Source organism: Primulina eburnea, chromosome 15 (assembly GCF_022965805.1).
Source record: "Primulina eburnea isolate SZY01 chromosome 15, ASM2296580v1, whole genome shotgun sequence".
NCBI classification, from domain to species: Eukaryota; Viridiplantae; Streptophyta; class Magnoliopsida; order Lamiales; family Gesneriaceae; genus Primulina; species Primulina eburnea.
In genome coordinates, this window is record NC_133115.1 from 1,479,915 (window position 1) to 1,500,971 (window position 21,057).

The 21,057-nt window shown below is 33.7% G+C and overlaps 2 protein-coding genes across 2 annotated transcripts; one reads left to right on the forward strand and one right to left on the reverse strand.

Moving 5' to 3' along the window:
• LOC140814746 (protein RAE1) lies at positions 1–5,324 on the reverse strand. The gene is made up of 11 exons (XM_073173830.1): positions 5,127–5,324; positions 4,874–4,960; positions 4,416–4,493; positions 4,141–4,334; positions 3,672–3,813; positions 3,281–3,361; positions 2,892–3,020; positions 953–1,030; positions 776–847; positions 394–474; positions 1–288 (listed from the first exon to the last, which is right to left on the reverse strand). Exons 1-11 carry the CDS (start codon positions 5,178–5,180, stop codon positions 238–240), a joined length of 1,047 nt encoding a protein of 348 aa, XP_073029931.1. The 5' UTR covers positions 5,181–5,324; the 3' UTR covers positions 1–237.
• Positions 5,325–11,265: 5,941 nt separating this feature from the next.
• Positions 11,266–14,087, forward strand: LOC140814317 (aminotransferase ALD1, chloroplastic-like). Its single transcript, XM_073173260.1, has 10 exons — positions 11,266–11,327; positions 11,422–11,450; positions 11,536–11,609; positions 11,814–11,930; positions 12,273–12,335; positions 12,501–12,605; positions 12,835–12,885; positions 12,976–13,296; positions 13,504–13,710; positions 13,794–14,087. The coding sequence occupies exons 1-10, from the start codon at positions 11,266–11,268 to the stop codon at positions 14,085–14,087; spliced, it is 1,323 nt and encodes a 440-aa protein (XP_073029361.1).
• The last annotated feature ends 6,970 nt before the right edge of the window (positions 14,088–21,057 follow it).

Sequence of the window (21,057 nt, forward strand, 5' to 3'; positions counted from 1 at the left end):
GACAAGGAATATATTTCTATAAACAGATACGACTTCGATAGTGTCAAAACGGGGGAAATTCAATCCCAAATATTCGATACAACTCCACTGGCCAGTTTAGCTTGCTTCCTAATAAGAACCATACTGATGGTTTTAGCTAACAATAACTGAACACCATACGCGACTTTGAAACCAAAAACCACTCCAGGCCAGAAACTGATCACTAACGTATGTCCATACGAAAAATCTGCCTATTCTTCACTTTCTACCGCCAGCTCCTGTTCGTGGTTTGCCTTTGACCTCGGCCTCCTGAAGGAGAATTCGAAGTTATAGTGACAAGGATTATCAGTGCAAAATCCATATGTCGATGAAGTTAATCCCGGAGAAAAACTAAATTAACTTTCTGGTGGTTACCTGAGGCATATGTAGATAAATATATGTTTTTGCTGTTGATGGGTTGTGATTTTCAGCACCCTTGCTCCAGTCATAACAAACCTAGTATATGTCCAACAAAAGTAGCACATTAATTGAATTCAATATCCTGATCATTTCATGATTCATACAAACACAAGCATATTTTGCGAACTCATGGCAATGGAAAGCTCAAAATATAGTGCTACTATGATTACGCTAAACATCTTAAAATTGGTGTGCTAAAACTCTTCATTGCAAACAGTATACAATAAGAAATTTTGACGAATATCTGTTTTTTCATTGTTATATGATTAAGAAACTTGTGAAAAAATTTACTGAATATGGCACCCAAGTAATACCGAATATGCATGTATGGACCTACCGAATATGCATATATGGAACCATCGTTGTTGAAAGTGCTGCAAGGAATGGGCTGATTGCATCTCTGCATAGCCTAAACAAATCAAGAAATTATGGAAGTAGTCAGATGTATGTTTATGTTAAAAGAAGATTGCAGTATAGAACATAATGACTATGATTACAGACGCCTCATATACACCTTAAGCCTCTGTTTGCTATCTTTGTCCCAGAAGTTGAACGCCCCATCTGATCCAGCAGTGGCAAATGTGTGATGAATCTGAGATTTGGCGGTTTTATCAGAAAAGTACCGTACACAGATAATAATATAGGAGCTTACAATACAAATGACAGTGAGGAAAAATTAGACCCTAATCCATACACCTGAAAACTCAGGTAAACAAACAATTTTTACATCTACAGTCCCTTGTCATGAGCCGCGAAGACGACGTGGGCCGAGAAGGGGCTGTGGACGACAATGTGGAGAAAGAGCCCAAGAATGGGGAAGACGAGCCCAAGAGGTATCAACGTTTCACACATGGGAAATTTAGGGTTAAAAGTTGAGGGGCAAGAAGATTTTTTCCTTAGTTAGCAAAGATAATTATTTCCTTGTTTTACTATTTCCTTGTTTTTGAGATTTCAGCATATCTTTTAAATTTGGTAGGATTTTTCTTTCAGTTGTGGGGGATTGCATCATTAGTATAAGTAGGGATTTGGGAGCAAGAGATGCTCATCGAAAAAATATTATCAATAAAAGTTTATTCTTCAAGATCGGGTGGTTCTCTTGTTCTCTCGAGCCCCAACTCTTCAACTAATCATAGGTCGTCAAGGGCGTAAATCAAAAAGACAGGAATTCTACTCCGAACGAAAAGATTTCACTGTCCAACGACCCATAACACGATCCCAAACGCAGGGCCAAATAGTTTATTTCACTTTTTTTTCTTACACATGTCTTTTTTTTAATTATTATTATTATATTTCACACTACTTTAACCAAAAATCAACCAAACTAATTTCGTTTCATGTATATAACATGTGTTATATTATTATTATTATTATTATTATTATTATTATTCTCAAATTTTAAAACTTAATATTTTATATTTAAAAATTACGTGAAATTTTTATTTGATAGTAAAATTTTTACGTTTGAGGTTTGAGATTTTTATTTTTATTATTTTTATTTTTGTGCTAGAATCATATAAATTGTAAAAAATCAATATTTTAAAATTTAATTATTATAAAAAATTCTATGTTCTACCCATTTATAAACGCTAATAAAATTATTGTAGCTATTTTTAAATGCTAGACATATATATTATTTAGTGACAGGGAGTAAATCTCCCGGAGTAGGATATAATTGGCCCAAACCCAGGCACGTAACATCCCTCCTAAAGCTAAAGTTTTCAAATGCTTGAGAAAAATAGATCACGTGATTTAATCTCACTGATGAATATAATATGAAGAACATTAGTTACGAATCAAGAAGTGTGAACAAATTAAGAAAAAAAAATTGACAAACAATTCAATTCCACAATACTTCCAAATTTAGCACATAAATTTTCTTGTCAAAAGTGCATCCAAAGAAAGTATTAGCCATAGATTTTTCTTTGTACATTGTCCTCTCATGCAGTGATTGGTGAAATGTTGAAAAGGAGCACACATATGTGAAAGGTCTTTCCCATTGTATAGAAGAATCAATTTACTTGGGTTACTTTCATGAATGGCTCTTTATTAAATTCATCACATAATAAATCCTTGCGCAAAAGGACGAGGATCAAATAGTTTAACTATCACTAAAATAGTTCGGAAATTTTGTGACCTGTATATGGATCGTTGAGATCAGTTTAAGTTGACAGATATGTGCATGTACTGAATTTCAGGTGACATAATACAGGTCATTGGGAGTTGGTAGACAGAGATAAAGCACAATATGATATCCTTCTCCAGATGGGTGATAAGCCAAGTAGCCCTTGTACAAGATATAGATATTTAGTGAAAAATTCTACACTACCAACCATTTAAGAACATCATTTATCCATTTATTTTAACAACAAAGTCGAAAAGGAAGGGAACAATCTATAAGGAAGTAAACATTGACAGACACATAAAGCACAGGGCACTTAAATAAAATATCTTACGGGGTGAAAATCCAGTGAGTTGACCGAGAAAACATCATTGCCATCTCTATGGCATTTGAAAGTAAAATTTTTACTTGACTGTGATTCATCCAGATGGTGTACACCAACTCTTCCTTCAATTGAGCCAACCTACAAAATAAATGCAAAATGTGACGAGAGCATAATAGCCATTACGGGAATAATCATTATCTCCATTTACAGGCAACAATCTCATATTAGTATCCAATGATTTCACGCAACTTTTCACCAATAATCATTAGTGTTATTAAGGCCATGGGTTGTAGAACACCCAAACCTAAAATTAAATACAATATATTCAACCGAAAAAAACGCCATATTCAAGAAAATGGTTGAGATCGCAAAAGGATATCTAGGACAAGGAAACTTACCAAGAAACCTTGCTGATCAGGGAAAGCAGCAACACACCTAGTCTGGTACTTCAGAGGTGATACAACTCTCTTGAACTCGGACTGTCATATTTCAGCAGCAATTAATGAAATTTACAAAACATGACACACCACCACAATACCGCGTTGACTATGATTTAAAAACAAAGACAGGTACAGACAAAAAAACACAAAAACAAAAGAACGCGTCATGACTTTCTTGACCGCACAATAGTATGATCATAGCAGCAGCTGATCCAAAAAAGTAAAGGCTTTATCGATGTGAACCAAAAAAGTAATTACATATCTTCATCGCTTATTTATGTACAGAGTTGTTGTCTCAGGAGACTGGTTGGAAAGACATCACATATCTCTTGAAGAAGAAGGAGAATACCTGCGGGTTCTGCAAATTGAAAACTATGAGATTTCTATCAGCAGTGCCAACCACCATAAGAGGATGTCTGACAGTAAGAGCATAACAGCGCTCCGGAAGTTGTTGGACCCAAGTTGGACTTTGCTGTCTCAGATCCCAGTACCTGAAAATGTATAGCACCATTACCAAGATTAAACCTCAGCTTTGAGATTGCATATCAGACCTGGCTAGAGTAGAAATAGGAAATAGTTTACACTGATATTAGGAATAAAGCGACAAATCACAAAACAAATCAAGATCTGATACCAGATAATTAAAATAAAATTTTGAATTGCCACATCAACTAAACAAGGAGAATTCTGCAATTTAAAAGGATAGATTACATATTAACATGAAAAAGAAATGATGCTCGCAATGAGAATCAAACACAGAGCACAAACAATAGAGCAACACAAGAATGCCAAATTATTTACAAACATAAGGAAACCACCTTAGAGTCTTGTCAAAACTTCCTGTGACTAAGAGATTCATCTCTGGGATCCAAGCCAGCTCCTTAACTGGAGCATCGTGCATGGCCACAGTGACAGGCTGCCCACCAGACAGTAATGGCCACATCTTCACTTGCTTGTCACAGCCCCCAGAAAACACAGTTGTCCCATCATCTTTCCATGCTGAACATAACACCTTTAGAAAATCACATGGTAAATTATGATGTATTAAAAAAAAGTCACCTAATCAGAGAATTTCATAAGTTGTAAAACTTACCGGATTATCATGTGACATTGCTGCCTTAGGAACGGAGTTGAGAGTGGTCCCCGTTTTCATTACCTCCCAGCATCGTACCTAAGAGAATTTGACATAGGATGTAACATGTTATCTCTGGCAGCAACCAAATTAATTAAAAACATTCGTTCCCAAACAGTCCACTTCAACACCAGTCACAAAGACTCTAAATCAAACATAGAAATATCATCCCGCGAAATAGATATCTACACGAGTAGGAATCAAATATCAATCCACCCACAAACAGAACTAAAATGACATATAACTGATCCGAGTCTGCACTAACGTAACCTTCAACCAAGTTTAAACAAACTTTCAAAAGTTTCTCTATTCCCAAAATCCTCTACCAACATTGTGTCAAATAAGGTTAAAAACAATGGTAACTAGCTACTAAAAACTTGAAAACAAGAACACCATACTACAGAAAACTATGATGATACCTGATTATCCCACGAAGTAGCAACAAGGAAATTAGCCTTAGGACTGAAACAGAGGCTTGACACCGAATCATTTGGAGATTGTACAACCTTCATGAAATCCCAAAAAATAGAATAAACAAATCAACCGATGCATAACATATATACTTGAAATTCAAATGCGGAAACAAGAATCGATGCTAGAAAGTCCCTTAACTATCAGTAATTCGATTTATTTACGAAAAAAATAGATAATACACTGCACAAAACCAGTTACCTCGGTTGAACGGTTGGGGTTTACGTTAGCTGATGCAGCGCCAAATGTAGCCATGAGCAAGTCTTCTTCAACCCTAATTTTAATCTTTAAATCTGCTAATTTGCAAGTATAATCCGAACTGGGAGATTACTATGAAACTGCGAAACAAATATTCAGAGATTTTATAGAGAAAAATATGAAAGTACAAAGCTTTGAGACAACGCTACTATGTAGGTAGAAGAAACCGAGTCGGAAAACGGTATCCTTATTGGGCTTATTTTCCTTGGATCATGGCCCGATAACTTCAGTTGTTAAAATAATAATCATTTGGGCTTTTCTGTAATTGGGCTAAATCTGCCCAATTGCCATTTCAGACAAGTTATTGTACAACTCGAAAAAATTATTTCTAAAACAATTTGATATTTAAAAAGCTAAGATAATTTTAAGTTTTATTTATTTATTTATTTCCATTACTATTTAAAAACCTAATAAATAATTAAGTATTTTTTTTAAAAAACTAAATGATTAAACTAACTGATATCTTTTATTTTGTTCTACAAAAATATATGGGTTTTTTTATTAAATTTTTAATATCGGACCCTTTTATTTTAATGATGCAGTTAAAAAATATTGATATTTTAAAATATCTAATAATTTTATATATTATATAAAGAATGTCTGTTTGGAAATATAAAAATCATATCCAAAGAGAATAATAACAAATAGGAAAAAAAGATGTAGATTACAAAAATAAAAATTATGTTTCTTGTAAGACGATCTCACAAATTATATATGTGAAATGAGTCGATCTTATTCATTTATGAAGAGATTTATAATATTTTTGACAAAAAAAATATTTTTCATAAATCGGATCGGGTAGGATAAGAAACCAGCTTCATAAAATTATATCGTGAGACTGTCTCACTTGAGTTTTCGTGAAAACAAAATGGGAGAGATGCAAGAAACAAACGATGGTGTGATTGATGAGCGGAACTTTGGAAATTAATTAATGGCATGCAAACCTCTGGGGAAATTCTTTAGAAAATGGCCTAATTGGACAAAAGGTTATATTTGAATTTTCTCATCAATTTCCCATCGTTTGAGGATGCAATTTCTCATACTTCTATTATCATGCATGATCTGGACAAATATATAACAACCACTAATATTTTTGAAAAATAATATTTTTATGTTTTTCCCAGCTTATAAAAATATTTTGCATATTTCAAGAAATCACATGAGAATATATATGCCTATCAAGAAACTAATTTTCGGAAAAAATTAAGAGTGGGTCTTCTCACGTGAGACCGTCTCACGGATCCTAATCTGTGAGACGAGTCAACCCTACCGATATTCACAATAAAAAGTAATACTCTTAGCATAAAAAGTAATATTTTTTCATGGATGACCCAAATAAAAGATCCATATCACAAAATACGACCCCGTGAGACCGTGTCACACAAGTTTTTGCCAAAAATTAAACCTTTAATACATTGAATTTTGTTTGAACATTTCAGGTTTGCAAACTTGATTTTGATGTTAACAAAAATTATTATTTTGTTTCTAACAAATTTATGTAGTGCGCTGAAAGCTGAAACTGATCAGATTCCAAACTGATCAGTTCCCGAAGTCAAAACTGAAGCTGTCGAGACGCCAATTGATTGTCAAAACTGAACCAGTCCAATTGATATATCAAAGAACAGTTCAGCTGAAAGGTAATTAAGCAGTAGACCTTCAGAAGCCTGGCCAGCTGATGAAGAGCTCAACTGATGAATAACCCCGCTGACAAAAGAGCTGATACAGTGAAATCAGTCCAAACTGATTTAACCAGACCAGTTCCGAAGCATCAGTTGTAACTGATCTGTTCGTATGTCACAACAATACTCTTTAATAGAATCCAGCTAAGCGCGAATATATAAGCTACAAGCTATAAACTACTTCACAGACGAATGTACAATAATGGACATTGCAGCAAAAGTGAAAAGAGAAAAGCTTCCAGAACTGTTGTCAGAGTGACAAGACATGTCCAAAGGAAGCACATGCAACATACATTATTATTGAGTTTTCATGTACGGTCAGCCGAGTGCCTACATATATACACCAGATCAAAGACCATTGAAAACAAGAAGAAGCGGAACTACAACTAAATACCGGTGTGTGAAGAAAACAGGGGGCACATTCACTTTATTTCAGCTTACTAGAAGCAATTAGTCCAGTTGTGTGAAAACACGTTCGTGTTGTACTGATTAGATTGGTTCTCACACATTCACACACAATCACTCACATATACAGGGAGTTGAGCTTATTATTAGCTGAATGAGTCTTCACACAAAGACATTAAAGATTATGTTTGTAGTCTTAACATAAAGACGTTAAACATCATGCAGATTGTAAAGTACTGCCTGCAATTTTGAGTGATAGGAGTTCTAGTCGGGTGCTGTAACAACAAATTCTAAAAAGTTTTTGAATTGTTAGTATTTTAAAAATATATATTCTTCTTTAGAGGATCCGAATATTAAATTTAATAAACTAAACATTATTAATGTACATATAAAACAAGCTTTTGACTGTTCTTTTTATTTATAATTGAACTAAAAGAAGAATTATTTTATACACATTATATTACATTTTATAAAGGAAAATTAATAACAACAAGCTATTAGCCTAAAATAAATTATCTTAAGACTCATTATATCAGAAAATATTTAAATTAAAATATTAGCAATATATTAATTTTAATATTTTGTGTATGTAATATACATAGTGAAATTGATTTTGAAACAACAACTATTTATCTCATAATTATGAATGATTTTTTTAATCATAGAATTATGAATAATTAATGATGTAATTTTGTGTAAGGTCAGTTGCATCACAAAAAAATGCATAATCACAACATTGGAACAATGTTTAAATCCGAAAAAATCGATATAAACATATAATCCCAAATATAAAATAATATTAACAAAAATAAAGATAATTTTTAAAAAAATCAAAATTCGAGCAACCATCCCGAGGGGTATTGACAGAATTCGTTCGAATGATGAAATGATAAAAGATGCATAATATATATATATAATATAATGATTTATAACTCTAATATTTTACGTAATAACTCGAGAGTCATGACAACTTACAACTACCGCCATTGAACGCAATTTAAGAAGTTTTTGTTTTGTGGATCTTAATTAGTTTTACATGTGATTTGACTCATTATATGTATATGTACAACGTGATACTGCTTTCTTAAAGCATGAAGATCGTAAGTCTCTTTTTTATATTATATTTTAGCAAGGTGGTCAAAACAAGCAGGTTTTATTCTAAATTTTCTTTGTGGGTCGTGTAAATTAGGAGCAGAGTTTTTTTTTTTTTTTTACCAAGTGTGATTATAGGGATGTCAATGGGTCCGGGTTTTACCCAGACCCGTAATAGATCCGTCCCGTTTGAGGTGGGTTTGGGTATACTAAATGGGTCATGGAGCGGGTCTCGCATCCAATTTTTCAGACTCGTCCGCTCCATATATGTTGATATAAATACTCTAGGATTTTAGTTTTATTCTCAAGGCTCAACCATAGACATCTTTGATTCTCTCATAGACTCTCACTTTCATTTCTTCAGCCACCATTAGAGGCTTGTTTGTTTCATAATTTAGTCATGTGATAAGAAGATTATTGTTTTGATTTGAAAAAAAATCAGATCTCACGGGTCTCGCTGGTCTACCCGGCCCCATTTTATATTCGGGGTGGGGCGGGTCCGAAGAATATTTAAGGACGGGTAATGAGTCAAAGTTTTCTTCATGGGACGAGTCTTGAGTTTAGTCATACCCGCCTCATACCCATCCCATTGACATCTCTAAGTGTGAACCCTTTTACTTGTGAAGATTTGGCCGGTCTTTGTTTGTTTTCTCTTTCAATATTTATAATAGGGAAAAACTAGAAGTCAATGCCTGATGTATTCATGGGCAGGTTCAGGGGCGGATCCAGAAATCAAAGTTGAGGTGGACTTGAACTTAATATAATATATATATATATATGTATATATATATATAAAATATGATATATTAATATGAAAATAATTAGCAAAATGACATTGGTATTTTTTTTTTAAAAAAATTATTGTTCCTAGAGAGACACGAGATTACATGTTTTGGACAAAGTTTTGTACAAAAGCCGTAGAGATACAAATGTATGACGTGAGAGAATTAAAAATGAAGTGGCCAATAACTTTAGCTTTTCTGTACCTGGTACAAAGAATTTGATATTATGAACACCTTCAATCTCGTGATATCTTTTCAAAAAAAAAAAAATTGAATTGACTCGAATCTCTATAAATCCTTGTAAAAAAAAATTGGACTGAGCTACAGCCTATGACGGGCCAAGCATAGATCCGTCCTTGGGCAGGTTCAAATATGTAATAATATTCCATTGTGGTATGTACAGTATGTTCTGGCGATTTGATGTAATTTTTTAGTAGTGGGATTTGTATTTTAATAAAAATTACAGAAAGATTTCGATTTCTTTAATTTAAAAAAAATCATCCATTCGTGTCATTTTCAGGGATTGCATTATTTGTTTGGGACTTTTCACCTGCCTTAAGTCAATATTGACAAAGAAAGCCATTGGCTTTTTTGCTTATTTTTCTGAGGGACAGAATATTTTAATTGAAGAAAAGATAATGTGTGTTCTTGTTTAGCTGCTTGTTTTAGCTCTGACCTTGACGATAATTAGGCATTCAGTGATATCTGTTGGGGAAAATAAATTTTTGTTTGTTCAATTTTCATATGTTATGTCAAAAATTGAACCAAAATAATCGAAAAATTAGCATATATACATATTTATGCATGCTTAATTACCAAAGTTTAGACCTTTCTTTTATTATTCTTAGTATTTTGATCCGGAAAACTTTGTGTGGAAAAACATGTCATCTTTAATATGTTTGTCTATATACAGAACCTGGACTAATCAAGAATCCACTTGTCTTCGTCTTTTCTCTATCTGTAAAGGAATGGAAGACAAAGACAGACACACAATTCCTTGACATTTAAAAAAATGGAGGGTTCACTTTCGTGTGTATTCTATTGTTGTATTTGCATCAAATGTAGATGATACCACTTGCATCTCTTCTCCTGGAAACGTATCACGAATTACGACATTGTTGTGCAGTAGATTCTCAAGTGTTTCACTCTCCTGTGATATTTCTTTACGAATAAAAGGATATGGTTTGGTATAATATTGTCTGATAATTGTAATTATACGTTCCCGTGTGAAAGGTTTTAAAAAAATTCTTAAAGGGTATCTCTTCAAATGATACAGTTGTTTGATAAGTGTTATTTTTAATGGGTTGTCGGAGACTGAATTGTATGAGAATAAGAAAATAGGAATAACGTAAGTAGTATATATCAATGTGACGACACCATACTACATCAGATGTCACCAAATTGCGTGTGGTCTTAGGAATTTGTTTGAGGCTTTGAAAGGTTCTTTTGTCTTGGTCTTGTTAAGATACGGAGCTCTTGGGGTTGAGTTAAGTTCAAGTCCATATCTTAACATGGTATCAGAGCCCAGGTTCCACCGATTGTTCCACATCGGTTGGTTAAATAACCTTGGAGTTGTATATATGGCTTGGACAATCCTCCCCCCTTGAGCTAGCTTTTGGGGTTGAGTTAGGTCCAAGTCCATATCTTAATTCTTAACATGTCTACATTTTGCAAATTGCACCGATACCCTTGAAAATATCGTTTGGTATGAAAGACATTTATTTCATCCAACGTTTTATTCAATTTCTACGAAGAGTTTTTTTACAAATCATTATGTTATCGATGTATATTCATTTATGATTCCTATATCATACGTTCTTCACCATCTCAAACGGCATATGACTGTTATCAAGAGAAGAGACCGTGGATTGTGATGGATTGTGAGAACGACCTGATTTTACAAGTTTACACATCTATTGGGTCAACATATCATAGTTGTTGGGCTTCGAACGTGTCCACAAAGACATCATGCATGTATGTATGCAAGTTGACAGTGACACAAAAATTCATTAAGCTGATTTGTAAGAGTATAAATATCGCCTTCTCGTGCATTAATATTTGACTATAACATATTTAGACACTAAATTTAGAGCGTCAAAATAGTTAAAAGTTACGAGGAAAAACATGTACAAGGCTTCGTCTATCAGTTCAATGCCTTGTAAAACATTTTTCCAGCCTAAATGTTGGTAATGTGTTAGACTGAGCACCAATTTTTGCATGGTTTTATTCACCACTTTTCTCTGTAATAATGCTCTCGTGTTAACTGGTTTTTTCACGCAGTATCGAAACAGATCAAGATAATGAGAAACGTACGTACATCAACAAATTTTTGTGGGATAAGTTCGAAGATTTCATTGGCTTTAAGCCTTTAAAAGTTTTGACTTGTTCATGCAGTTAACTTTTATCATACTAAAGTTGTTCGTAATCCAAAGTTGGAAAGGCTTCAATACAACTATTTGTTTCCTGAGGTTGGTGGCTCTTTATTATCCATCTACAATATAAATTCACTTGCTCGTAACGAGAAGTTCGCCTTAGCAATAAAACCATGCTGTAATTGAACATGATTATATTGATTTACTGAGGAAATTCATTCTTCAGTACCTTTCTGTCACCCGCCCTTTTTTCGTCATCAACCATCAAATTATCACATGAAAATCTCTCATTTATTACAGATTTCTGCACGCAAACTTCAGCACACAAAGAAGTATCCAAATGCAAGAGTTATCAGCCTTGGTATCGGTGACACCACGGAGCCATTACCAGATGTTGTAGCTTCAAGCATGGCTAATGTAAGTTTAAGAAAATTCGGATATTGAAGTTTTCTTTTACATGTCCTAAAATATATTTTCATTAGCTAACAAGAACAGACCAGAATAATTAACATATCAGTCATGATTCGAAATGTTCGAGTTGAATAGATTATGTGGTCCATCTTGAACTAGGACTTGTATGAATGAACACAAAAAAAAAAAAATGGAATTCCAGAGTCATAAATCAGACAAAGACTTTGAAATCCCATGCGCCTGACAAGTTCATAGAATCACAAATTTATGAGTCATTCTTTTTGGTTTTCATGTTCTACTGTATAGCATATAAAATTTGCTTCTGATATTCTATATTGCAGTATGCAGTATGCACACAACCTTTCGACACCTGCAGGTTATAGAGGGTATGGAGCTGAACAAGGTAGCAAGGTAAAAAGTGTTCTGAACATCACCTTTGCATGTGACATTATGGCATTGGTTTTGTAAATTTTACATTAAATCCTGACATTTTTCGACTGAAGTAAATGTTTAAAACGCCCTTTATATTTATATAGTCGTGTAGGGTTTGTGTCCTTTCAAATTTCGGTGTCTCAGGAACTTAGAAAAGCCATAGCAGAAACATTTTACAAGAAATTGGGCATAAAGGACAAAGAAGTCTTTGTATCAGACGGCGCACAATGTGATATATCTCGCCTGCAGGTACATATCATATATACATCACAAGGGATTAGAGGTGTATCATTTCCATTGTTTATTGAAAGCATAGTAAACAGACAAGGTGTGTGCTTTATTCGATGGCCGAGCCTTGACTCGTGTTTCGGCCTATAAGGCTACGTGTGCCTTGAGGCTAGAGATCACACCATTATGGACTTCTAATAACTGTGCTTGAAACAGGTAGCTAGTTATTTATGGTTGTGTTTTCTTGTAGCTGCTCTTTGGATCCAACATGTCCATAGCGGTTCAAGATCCGATTTTTCCGGTGATTCTAGCTCTTTTTCACAACATCTTGATTTTGCATAAAGATAATGCTACAATTGGTTCCTTAAAGTTTCTTCCCTGATGAAAACAGGCTTACATAGACTCAAGTGTCATAATTGGACAGACAGGTGATGTGGATACTGAATCAGGGAGATACCAGAATATCAAGTACATGAAATGTAGCCCTCAGAATGGTTTCTTCCCCACCCTATCAGAAACTGAACGAACGGATGTCATATTCTTCTGCTCTCCCAACAACCCAACCGGCCATGCGGCTACTCGGGAGCAACTAGAACAACTGGTGCGATTCGCGCAGGATAATGGATCAATTATCGTATATGACTCAGCTTATGCTGTTTATGTCACCGATGGAAGACCTCGATCCATATACGAAATCTCTGGTGCCGAAAAGGTAAACACATCCCCCCAATCAAAATATTGCTAATTCATGTCAGATCGAAACTTTTTGTCTTCTTCAAAGGAAATTGAAAAGAGATGCACTACACATACATTACTTATTTGGTTCTGCAGTCCTAAAATAGCACTGTAAAATCATAATCTTAAATGATATCAAATTAAATCTGGTCCTAAAGTATGTTATTCGATATATAAAAATCAGGTTGCTATCGAAATCTCATCGTTTTCCAAGATAGCCGGATTCACTGGTGTTCGTCTCGGTTGGACAGTGGTGCCTGAGGAGCTCTTGTACTTGAATGGCTTTCCTGTCATAAATGATTTTAACCGTATCGTATGCACTTGCTTCAATGGTGCCTCCAGGATAGCTCAGGCTGGTGGCCTTGCTAGTTTGTCCTCCGAAGGCTTCAAGGTAAGTTTTCGACACGAAACATGACAGTTTCCACATGCTTACTGATCCATGATTTGCAACATTGTCCCCCAAACTTCCTGCAGGGTGTGCTGTCTCTTGTTGATCACTACAAACAGAATGCAGAGATACTGTTGGAAACATTTGAATCCCTCGGATTAAAGGCTTACGGGGGAGTAAACGCCCCGTATCTTTGGGTTCACTTTCCGGGGTCGAATTCTTGGGATGTTTTCAATGAAATTCTCGAGAAAACACACATAATAACGGTTCCAGGGACAGGATTTGGCCCAGCAGGCAAAGAGTTTATCAGAGTCACTGCATTTGGTCACAAGGAAGACATCATAGAAGCTTCAAAAAGGCTTACAAGTCTTCTGTCCTAGGCAGAAGAGATCCATGATACTTCTCCCTTACCAAAGATCAATGCGAATAAATCATAATTAAAAAAAATGATCAATATGTTGTGAAAAAGTAAAAATTTATGGTAAAAAGTAAAAATCTCAAACTCTCAAAATTTACCAAACTACACACTTTATAATATTTTTCTCTCTATTCAATTGTGATTTTCTTCACAAATGAGAGATCTATTTATAGAGTTTCATTACACATAATCCAAAAATAAAATACATCATTACCTACATCATCACACACAAATTTCTAACTTTACAACTCTTATTTTCAACATTCAAATATTCAACTATTACTTTTTCAATATTCAAATATATTATTTCAACACTCCCCCTTGTGATGATGATCATGATACGATGATGTCTTCATTACTGTTTTGTACTGCCTCGTTAAAAACCTTACTTGGAAAAACCCATTGGGATAAAAATCATAGTAAGGGAAAAAGAGTGCAGTCACGTAAACTCCCCCTGATGTTGACATGAACAATTCTTCACAAATTTCGTAGATTGCGCATCCCAATATTATATTTGTGCTTTCTGAATATTGACGTAGGAAGTGCCTTTGTGAAGAGATCTGATGAGTTTTCACTTGATTGAATGTGACGAACATCAATACATTTATTCTTCTCAAGCTCCTTGGTGAATGCGAAGAACTTAGGAGGAATATGTTTAGTTCTATCGCTTTTTATGTATCCTTCTTTCATTTGAGCAACACATGCAGCATTATCTTCATATAGTATCACAGGCTTCTCATCGAATGATAATCCGCATGAAATTTGGATATGTTGGGTCATTGATTTTAACCACACACATTCACGACTTGCTTCATGTAGTGCAATAATCTCGGCATGATTTGATGAAGTTGTTACGAGCGTTTGTTTCTGTGAACGCCAAGATATTGCAGTGCCTCCACGAGTAAATACATATCCAGTTTGGGAACGTGCCTTGTGTGGATCAGATAAGTATCCAGCATCGGCATAACCAATTATGCTTGAATTAGCATCTTTTGAATACAAAAGTCCCAAGTCTGTCGTTCCTCGTAGATAACGGAATATATGTTTAATTCCGTTCCAGTGTCTCTTTGTTGGATATGAGCTAAATCTTGCCAACAGATTCACGGCAAAAGATATATCAGGCCTTGTACAATTTGTAAGGTACATAAGGGCACCGATGACACTTAGATATGGTACTTCTGGACCAATAATATCTTCATCATCTTCACATGGACGGAATGGATCATTTTCTATGTTTAATGATCTAACAACCATTGGAGTACTTAAAGGATTTGCTTTATCCATATTAAAACGTTTAAGGATCTTTTCTGTATAATTTGTCTGGTGAACAAACATTCCACATTCTTTTTGTTCAATTTGTAAACCCAGACAATACTTGGTTTTTCCAAGATCCTTCATTTCAAATTCTTCCTTCAAGTATAACACAACTTCTTGAATTTCCTTATTCGTTCGATGTTTAAATCATCAACATATACAACAATAATTACGCATCCGGATGTTGTTTTCTTAATGAAAACACAAGGGCATATTGAATTATTTACATATCCCTTTTTTATCAAGTGATCACTTAGTCGATTATACCACATTCGACCTGATTGCTTTAACCCATATAATGATCTTTGTAATTTCACAGAATAACATTCTCTGGGTTTTGAACTTTGTGCTTCAGGCATCTTAATTCCTTCAGGGATTTTCATATATATATTACTATCAAGTGATCCATATAAGTAAGCTGTAACAACATCCATAAGACGCATTTCTAAATTTTCAGATACCGCCAAATTAATCAAATACCGAAACGTAATTGCATCCATCACAGGAGAATACATTTCTTCATAATCAATTCCAGGCCTTTGAGAAAAACCTTGTGCAACAAGTCGAGCTTTATATCTTACTATTTCATTTTTCTCATTTCGCTTTCGAATAAAAACCCATTTGTATCCAACAGGTTTTACACCTTCAGGTGTAAGGACTATAGGTCCAAAAACATTACGTTTATTTAGCGAATCTAATTCAACCTGGACGGCATCTTTTCATTTTATCCAATCCTGCCGATTTTTACATTCACCAAAAGATTTTGGTTCATGATCTTCGTTATCATTTATGATGTCGATTGCCACATTATAAGAAAATATATCATCAATTTCATCTATATCTTTTCGGTTCCATATTTTTCCAGTATTAATGTAATTGATAGAGATTTCATGATTCTCGTCAGTTTGTGGTTCTGACAGAACATTTTTATCATCATGTGTTTCTTCAGGAACACCATTCTCTATTTTATGATCATCATGTGTTTCTTCAGAAACATCATTCTTTATTTTGTGATCATCGTGTTTCTCTATGGATTTTCTTTTTCGAGGATTTTTATCCTTGGAACCGACTGGCCTTCCACGCTTCAGGCGTTTAATGACATCATGAGTATCTTCCATTTGTTTCTTTGGAATTTCAATTCGAGCAGGGGCATTTGCAGCATGTATATATGATTTAGTTACACCTTTTGTGTCTGCAAATGCATCTGGTATTTGATTTGCTATTCTTTGCAAGTGTACAATTTGTTGTACATCTTTTTCACATTGTTTTGTTCTTGGATCCAGATGTAACAATGATGATACATACCATGTAATTTCCTTTTCGGTATGTTTCTGTTCTCCCCCTAACATTGGGAAGATTTCCTCATTAAAATGACAATCAGCAAAACGTGCTGTGAACACGTCGCCTGTCTGAGGTTCAAGATATCGAATGATTGATGGACTATCATAACCGATATAAATTCCAACCTTTCTTTGAGGTCCCATTTTCTTTCGTTGTGGTGGTGCAATATGCACATACACCATACATCCAAAAATTCTCAGATGAGAAATGTCTGGTTCTTTACCAAATGCAAGCTGCAATGGGGAGTATTTATGATATGCACTTGGTCTGATGCGAATTAATGAAGCAGCATGTAAAATTGCATGTCCCCATATAGAAATAGGGAGCTTTGTTTTCATAATCATTGGTCTAGCAATCATTTGCAGACGTTTAATCAATGATTCAGCCAATCCATTCTGTGTATGTACATGAGCAACATGATGCTCAACAATGATTCCCATAGACATACAATAATCATTGAAAGTCTGGGAAGTAAATTCACCAGCATTATCAAGTCTAATTTTCTTGATTGTATAATCGGGAAACTGATTCCTCAATTTTATTATTTGAGCAAGTAATCTTGCAAATGCAACATTTCGAGTTGACAATAAGCATACATGTGACCATCTACTGGAGGCATCAATCAATACCATAAAGTATCTGAATGGTCCACATGGTGGATGGATTGGTCCACAAATATCACCCTGAATACGTTCAAGAAACATTGGTGATTCAGTTTGGATTTTGACTGGTGATGGTCTTATAATAAGTTTTCCAAGAGAACATGCTTTACATTGAAACTTATTATTCTGAAAAATCTTCTGGTCTTTCAGTGAATGACCATGTGTATTTTCTATAATTCTTCGCATCATTGTTGAACCAGGATGTCCCAATCGATCATGCCAATTGGTTAATATCGAAGAATTATCAACTACCATGTTTGATTCAATGGGACTTATATGTGTATAATGCAATCCAGTAGGGAGCATTAGTAGTTTTTCAATCACATATTTCTTTCCTGATTTATATGTGATAAGACACATATATTTCTCATTCCCTTCATTCATTGTTTGAGTATCATACCCATGGGAATATATATCATTAAAACTCAACAAATTTCTTTTCGATTGTGGTGAATATAAAGCATCATTGATCAAAAATTTTGTACCATTAGGTAACAAAAATTGTGCTTTACCACATCCTTTAATCAAGTCTACAGGACCTGATATTGTATTCACCGTTGTTTTTGTTGGTTTTAGTTCCAAGAAATATCTTTTATCTCGGAGGATAGTGTGCGTTGTACCACTATCGGGTATGCAAACTTCAGCTTTGCTCATAGCATTTTCCATATTTGAACTTCAAAAAAATATGCAATGAAATAAAATTACTGAAAATACATATGTAAATATAACACATATCATAATTGTACAATAAAACATTATTACATGAATACATGAAAAATAAATTATTGTACATTTATATTCTACCATTAAATTGTTCATTTTCAGAGAAATCATTGAGAAAATCTGTAGCATCAAAATTGTTCATTTCTATCCCACCAACATATTGATCATTTCCAGAGAAATCATTCATAAAATCACCAGCATCAAAATGAGTTGAATCACTCAAATGGTCACTGCGTTCAGTGAAGTTGGTCTCCTTTTCTTTCCCCTTTAATGATTCTTTATAAAGTTTACAAAGGTGCTCAGGGGCTCGACAAACTTTGGACCAATGTCCTGGAGTACTACATCTGTAACAAGAACTTTCATATCTTTTTGAGTGATTCTCATTAATACTCGTATTCTCATGATGCCTTTTCTGTGGATGATTTGAGACGCTCTTTTGAGATGAGTTATAAAAATAACTATCTCTATTATTTTCAAAACCACGGCCTCGACCAAGACCACGGCCAATTCCACGTCCACGTCCACGTCCACGACCTCGACCTCGACCTCGACCTCGACCAAAATCTTGTCTATGAATTTGATTTTGGTTCCGAGGTTTAAATTCATTTTTACTTACATCATTTACTTCGGGAAATGCTGTTGATCCAGTGGGTCGGGACTGATGATTTCTCATTAATAGCTCATTGTTCTTTTCCGCCACAAGAAGACATGCGATGAGCTCAGAATATCTCGCAAATCCACGTACTCTATATTGTTGCTGTAGAGTAATATTTGATGCATGAAATGTGGAAAGTGTTTTTTCAAGCATCTCAGATTCTGTGACCTCATGTCCACGAAATTTTAATTGCGAGATTATTCTATACATCGCCGAATTGTAATCACTGACTTTTTTAAAATCTTGGAATCTCAGTGTATTCCATTCATCCCGGGCGGTCGGAAGTATAACTTCCCTTATATGTTCAAATCTTTTTTTTAATCCCTTCCACAAAGCCATGGGATTTTTTTCAGTCAGATATTCACATTTCAATCCATCGTCGAGATGTCGACGCAAAAATATCACGGCTCTTGCCTTTTCTTGTGACGTGCATATGCCATTTTCTTTAATGGTCTCGCTTAGACCCAATGACTCAATATGCATTTCTACATCTAAAGTCCATGGCATATAATTCTTTCCCGTGATGTCGAGCGCAATAAATTCGAGCTTTGTTAAATTTGACATGGTGGTACTAAAAAAAATTACGATGCATTTTATTAGTTAATAAATATTGCAATACAAAGTAACGGATAAACAACAAGTACAAGTATTTGTAAAAATAAAGAAAACGCACGAGGAGGATATTCTCCGATAAATACAAGACTCGTGAGTATGATAACCAAAATAATTAAAAATATCCTTGAGAAAGCCATCTTCTTTTTTCTTCGAAAAATTTGATGATGAATAATTTTTAGAGAAGAAGAGAAAGTTGGAGTGATTGAATGTGTTTGTGAGATGATATTTATAGGGCAAAAACTAGCCGTTTGTTACCGTTTATGACCGTTGGTGTACAAAAAATAAATGTATGTATTTGTATAATTTTATGGTAATAATATGATGTATATAATATTAGACATGTTTAAATAATTATGTATATCATATCATAATATTATAATGAGTGTCATAATTTATTTGTTTAAAAACCTTATAGGCTTTTATACTTGTCGTATCCCTTACCGGGAGTGTGGGATGTCGTCTTAACATCCTCCCAGGATTTATAACAAGTTTATGAAAAATTATTTTTATTATTTCTAATAATAACATTATATTGTATATTAAATAAATACACAATAAATAAATAACAGTAAAATAAATATAATTACTTTTGTTACCTTTTTCTTCTGTTTGGAGCTTGGAAAAGTATGTAGGACTTTTAGAGCTTCGTGCTGATAACGTGTTGTGAAAAAGTAAAAATTTATGGTAAAAAGTAAAAATCTCAAACTCTCAAAATTTACCAAACTACACACTTTATAATATTTTTCTCTCTACTCAATTGTGATTTTATTCACAAATGAGAGATCTATTTATAGAGTTTCATTACACATAATCCAAAAATAAAATACATCATTACCTACATCATCACACACAAATTTCTAACTTTACAACTCTTATTTTCAACATTCAAATATTCAACTATTACTTTTTCAATATTCAAATATATTATTTCAACACAATATTATTTGCACCCCATTTCTATTATTCATACTCTACTCTATATATATCTACTATCTGCTATCTACTATCTATCTACTATCTACTATCTACTATAAATATATGAGTTTGAATTGTGAATTTACTTGGTTACCCTTTCCCAACTATTACTTAATTAATGTCTTATTTATTTATTTATTTAGGTGACTTTTCAATTTTCTTAATTACCTAATTTGTTTAATTAATACATTAACTTAATTTTTTAAACTTCAAGTTACATGAACATATAAACTTTTGGTTAGCGGTTCAGACTTAATTTTTTAAACTTTAAGTTAAATAAATTTTTGGTTAGCGATTCGGACTTAATTTTTTAAAATTCAAATTAAAAAAACATATATGTTTTATAGCTAAAAATAGTTCAAACTTTATTTTTTAAACTTCAATTTAAATGAACATATAAATATATGGTTATCATTTTTTTAACCGACAATATATTTTTTATTTTTTTAATATATTTTCTATTTTTTTAAAACCTCAAGTTATATGTTTTATAACTAAAAATAGTTCAAACTATATTTTTAAAAATACAATTTTGAGATATATTTTTTATGTTTTATACCCAAAAATGGTTCAGACTTAATTTTTTAAACTTCAAGCTATTTGAACATATAAATTTTTGGTTAGCGGTTCAGACTTAATTTTTTAAA

Excerpts from the sequence above, each read along its gene's own strand:
- LOC140814746 (XM_073173830.1), bottom strand. The coding sequence starts at position 5,180 with ATGGCTACATTTGGCGCTGCATCAGCTAACGTAAACCCCAACCGTTCA. Across the intron at positions 4,494-4,873 it reads CTACTTCGTGGGATAATCAG|GTACGATGCTGGGAGGTAAT; the intron begins GTATCATCATAG and ends AAATTCTCTTAG. Across the intron at positions 4,335-4,415 it reads CAATGTCACATGATAATCCG|GTGTTATGTTCAGCATGGAA; the intron begins GTAAGTTTTACA and ends GATTTTCTAAAG.
- LOC140814317 (XM_073173260.1), top strand. The coding sequence starts at position 11,266 with ATGTACAAGGCTTCGTCTATCAGTTCAATGCCTTGTAAAACATTTTTC. Across the intron at positions 11,610-11,813 it reads ACAACTATTTGTTTCCTGAG|ATTTCTGCACGCAAACTTCA; the intron begins GTTGGTGGCTCT and ends CATTTATTACAG. Across the intron at positions 13,711-13,793 it reads TGTCCTCCGAAGGCTTCAAG|GGTGTGCTGTCTCTTGTTGA; the intron begins GTAAGTTTTCGA and ends AACTTCCTGCAG.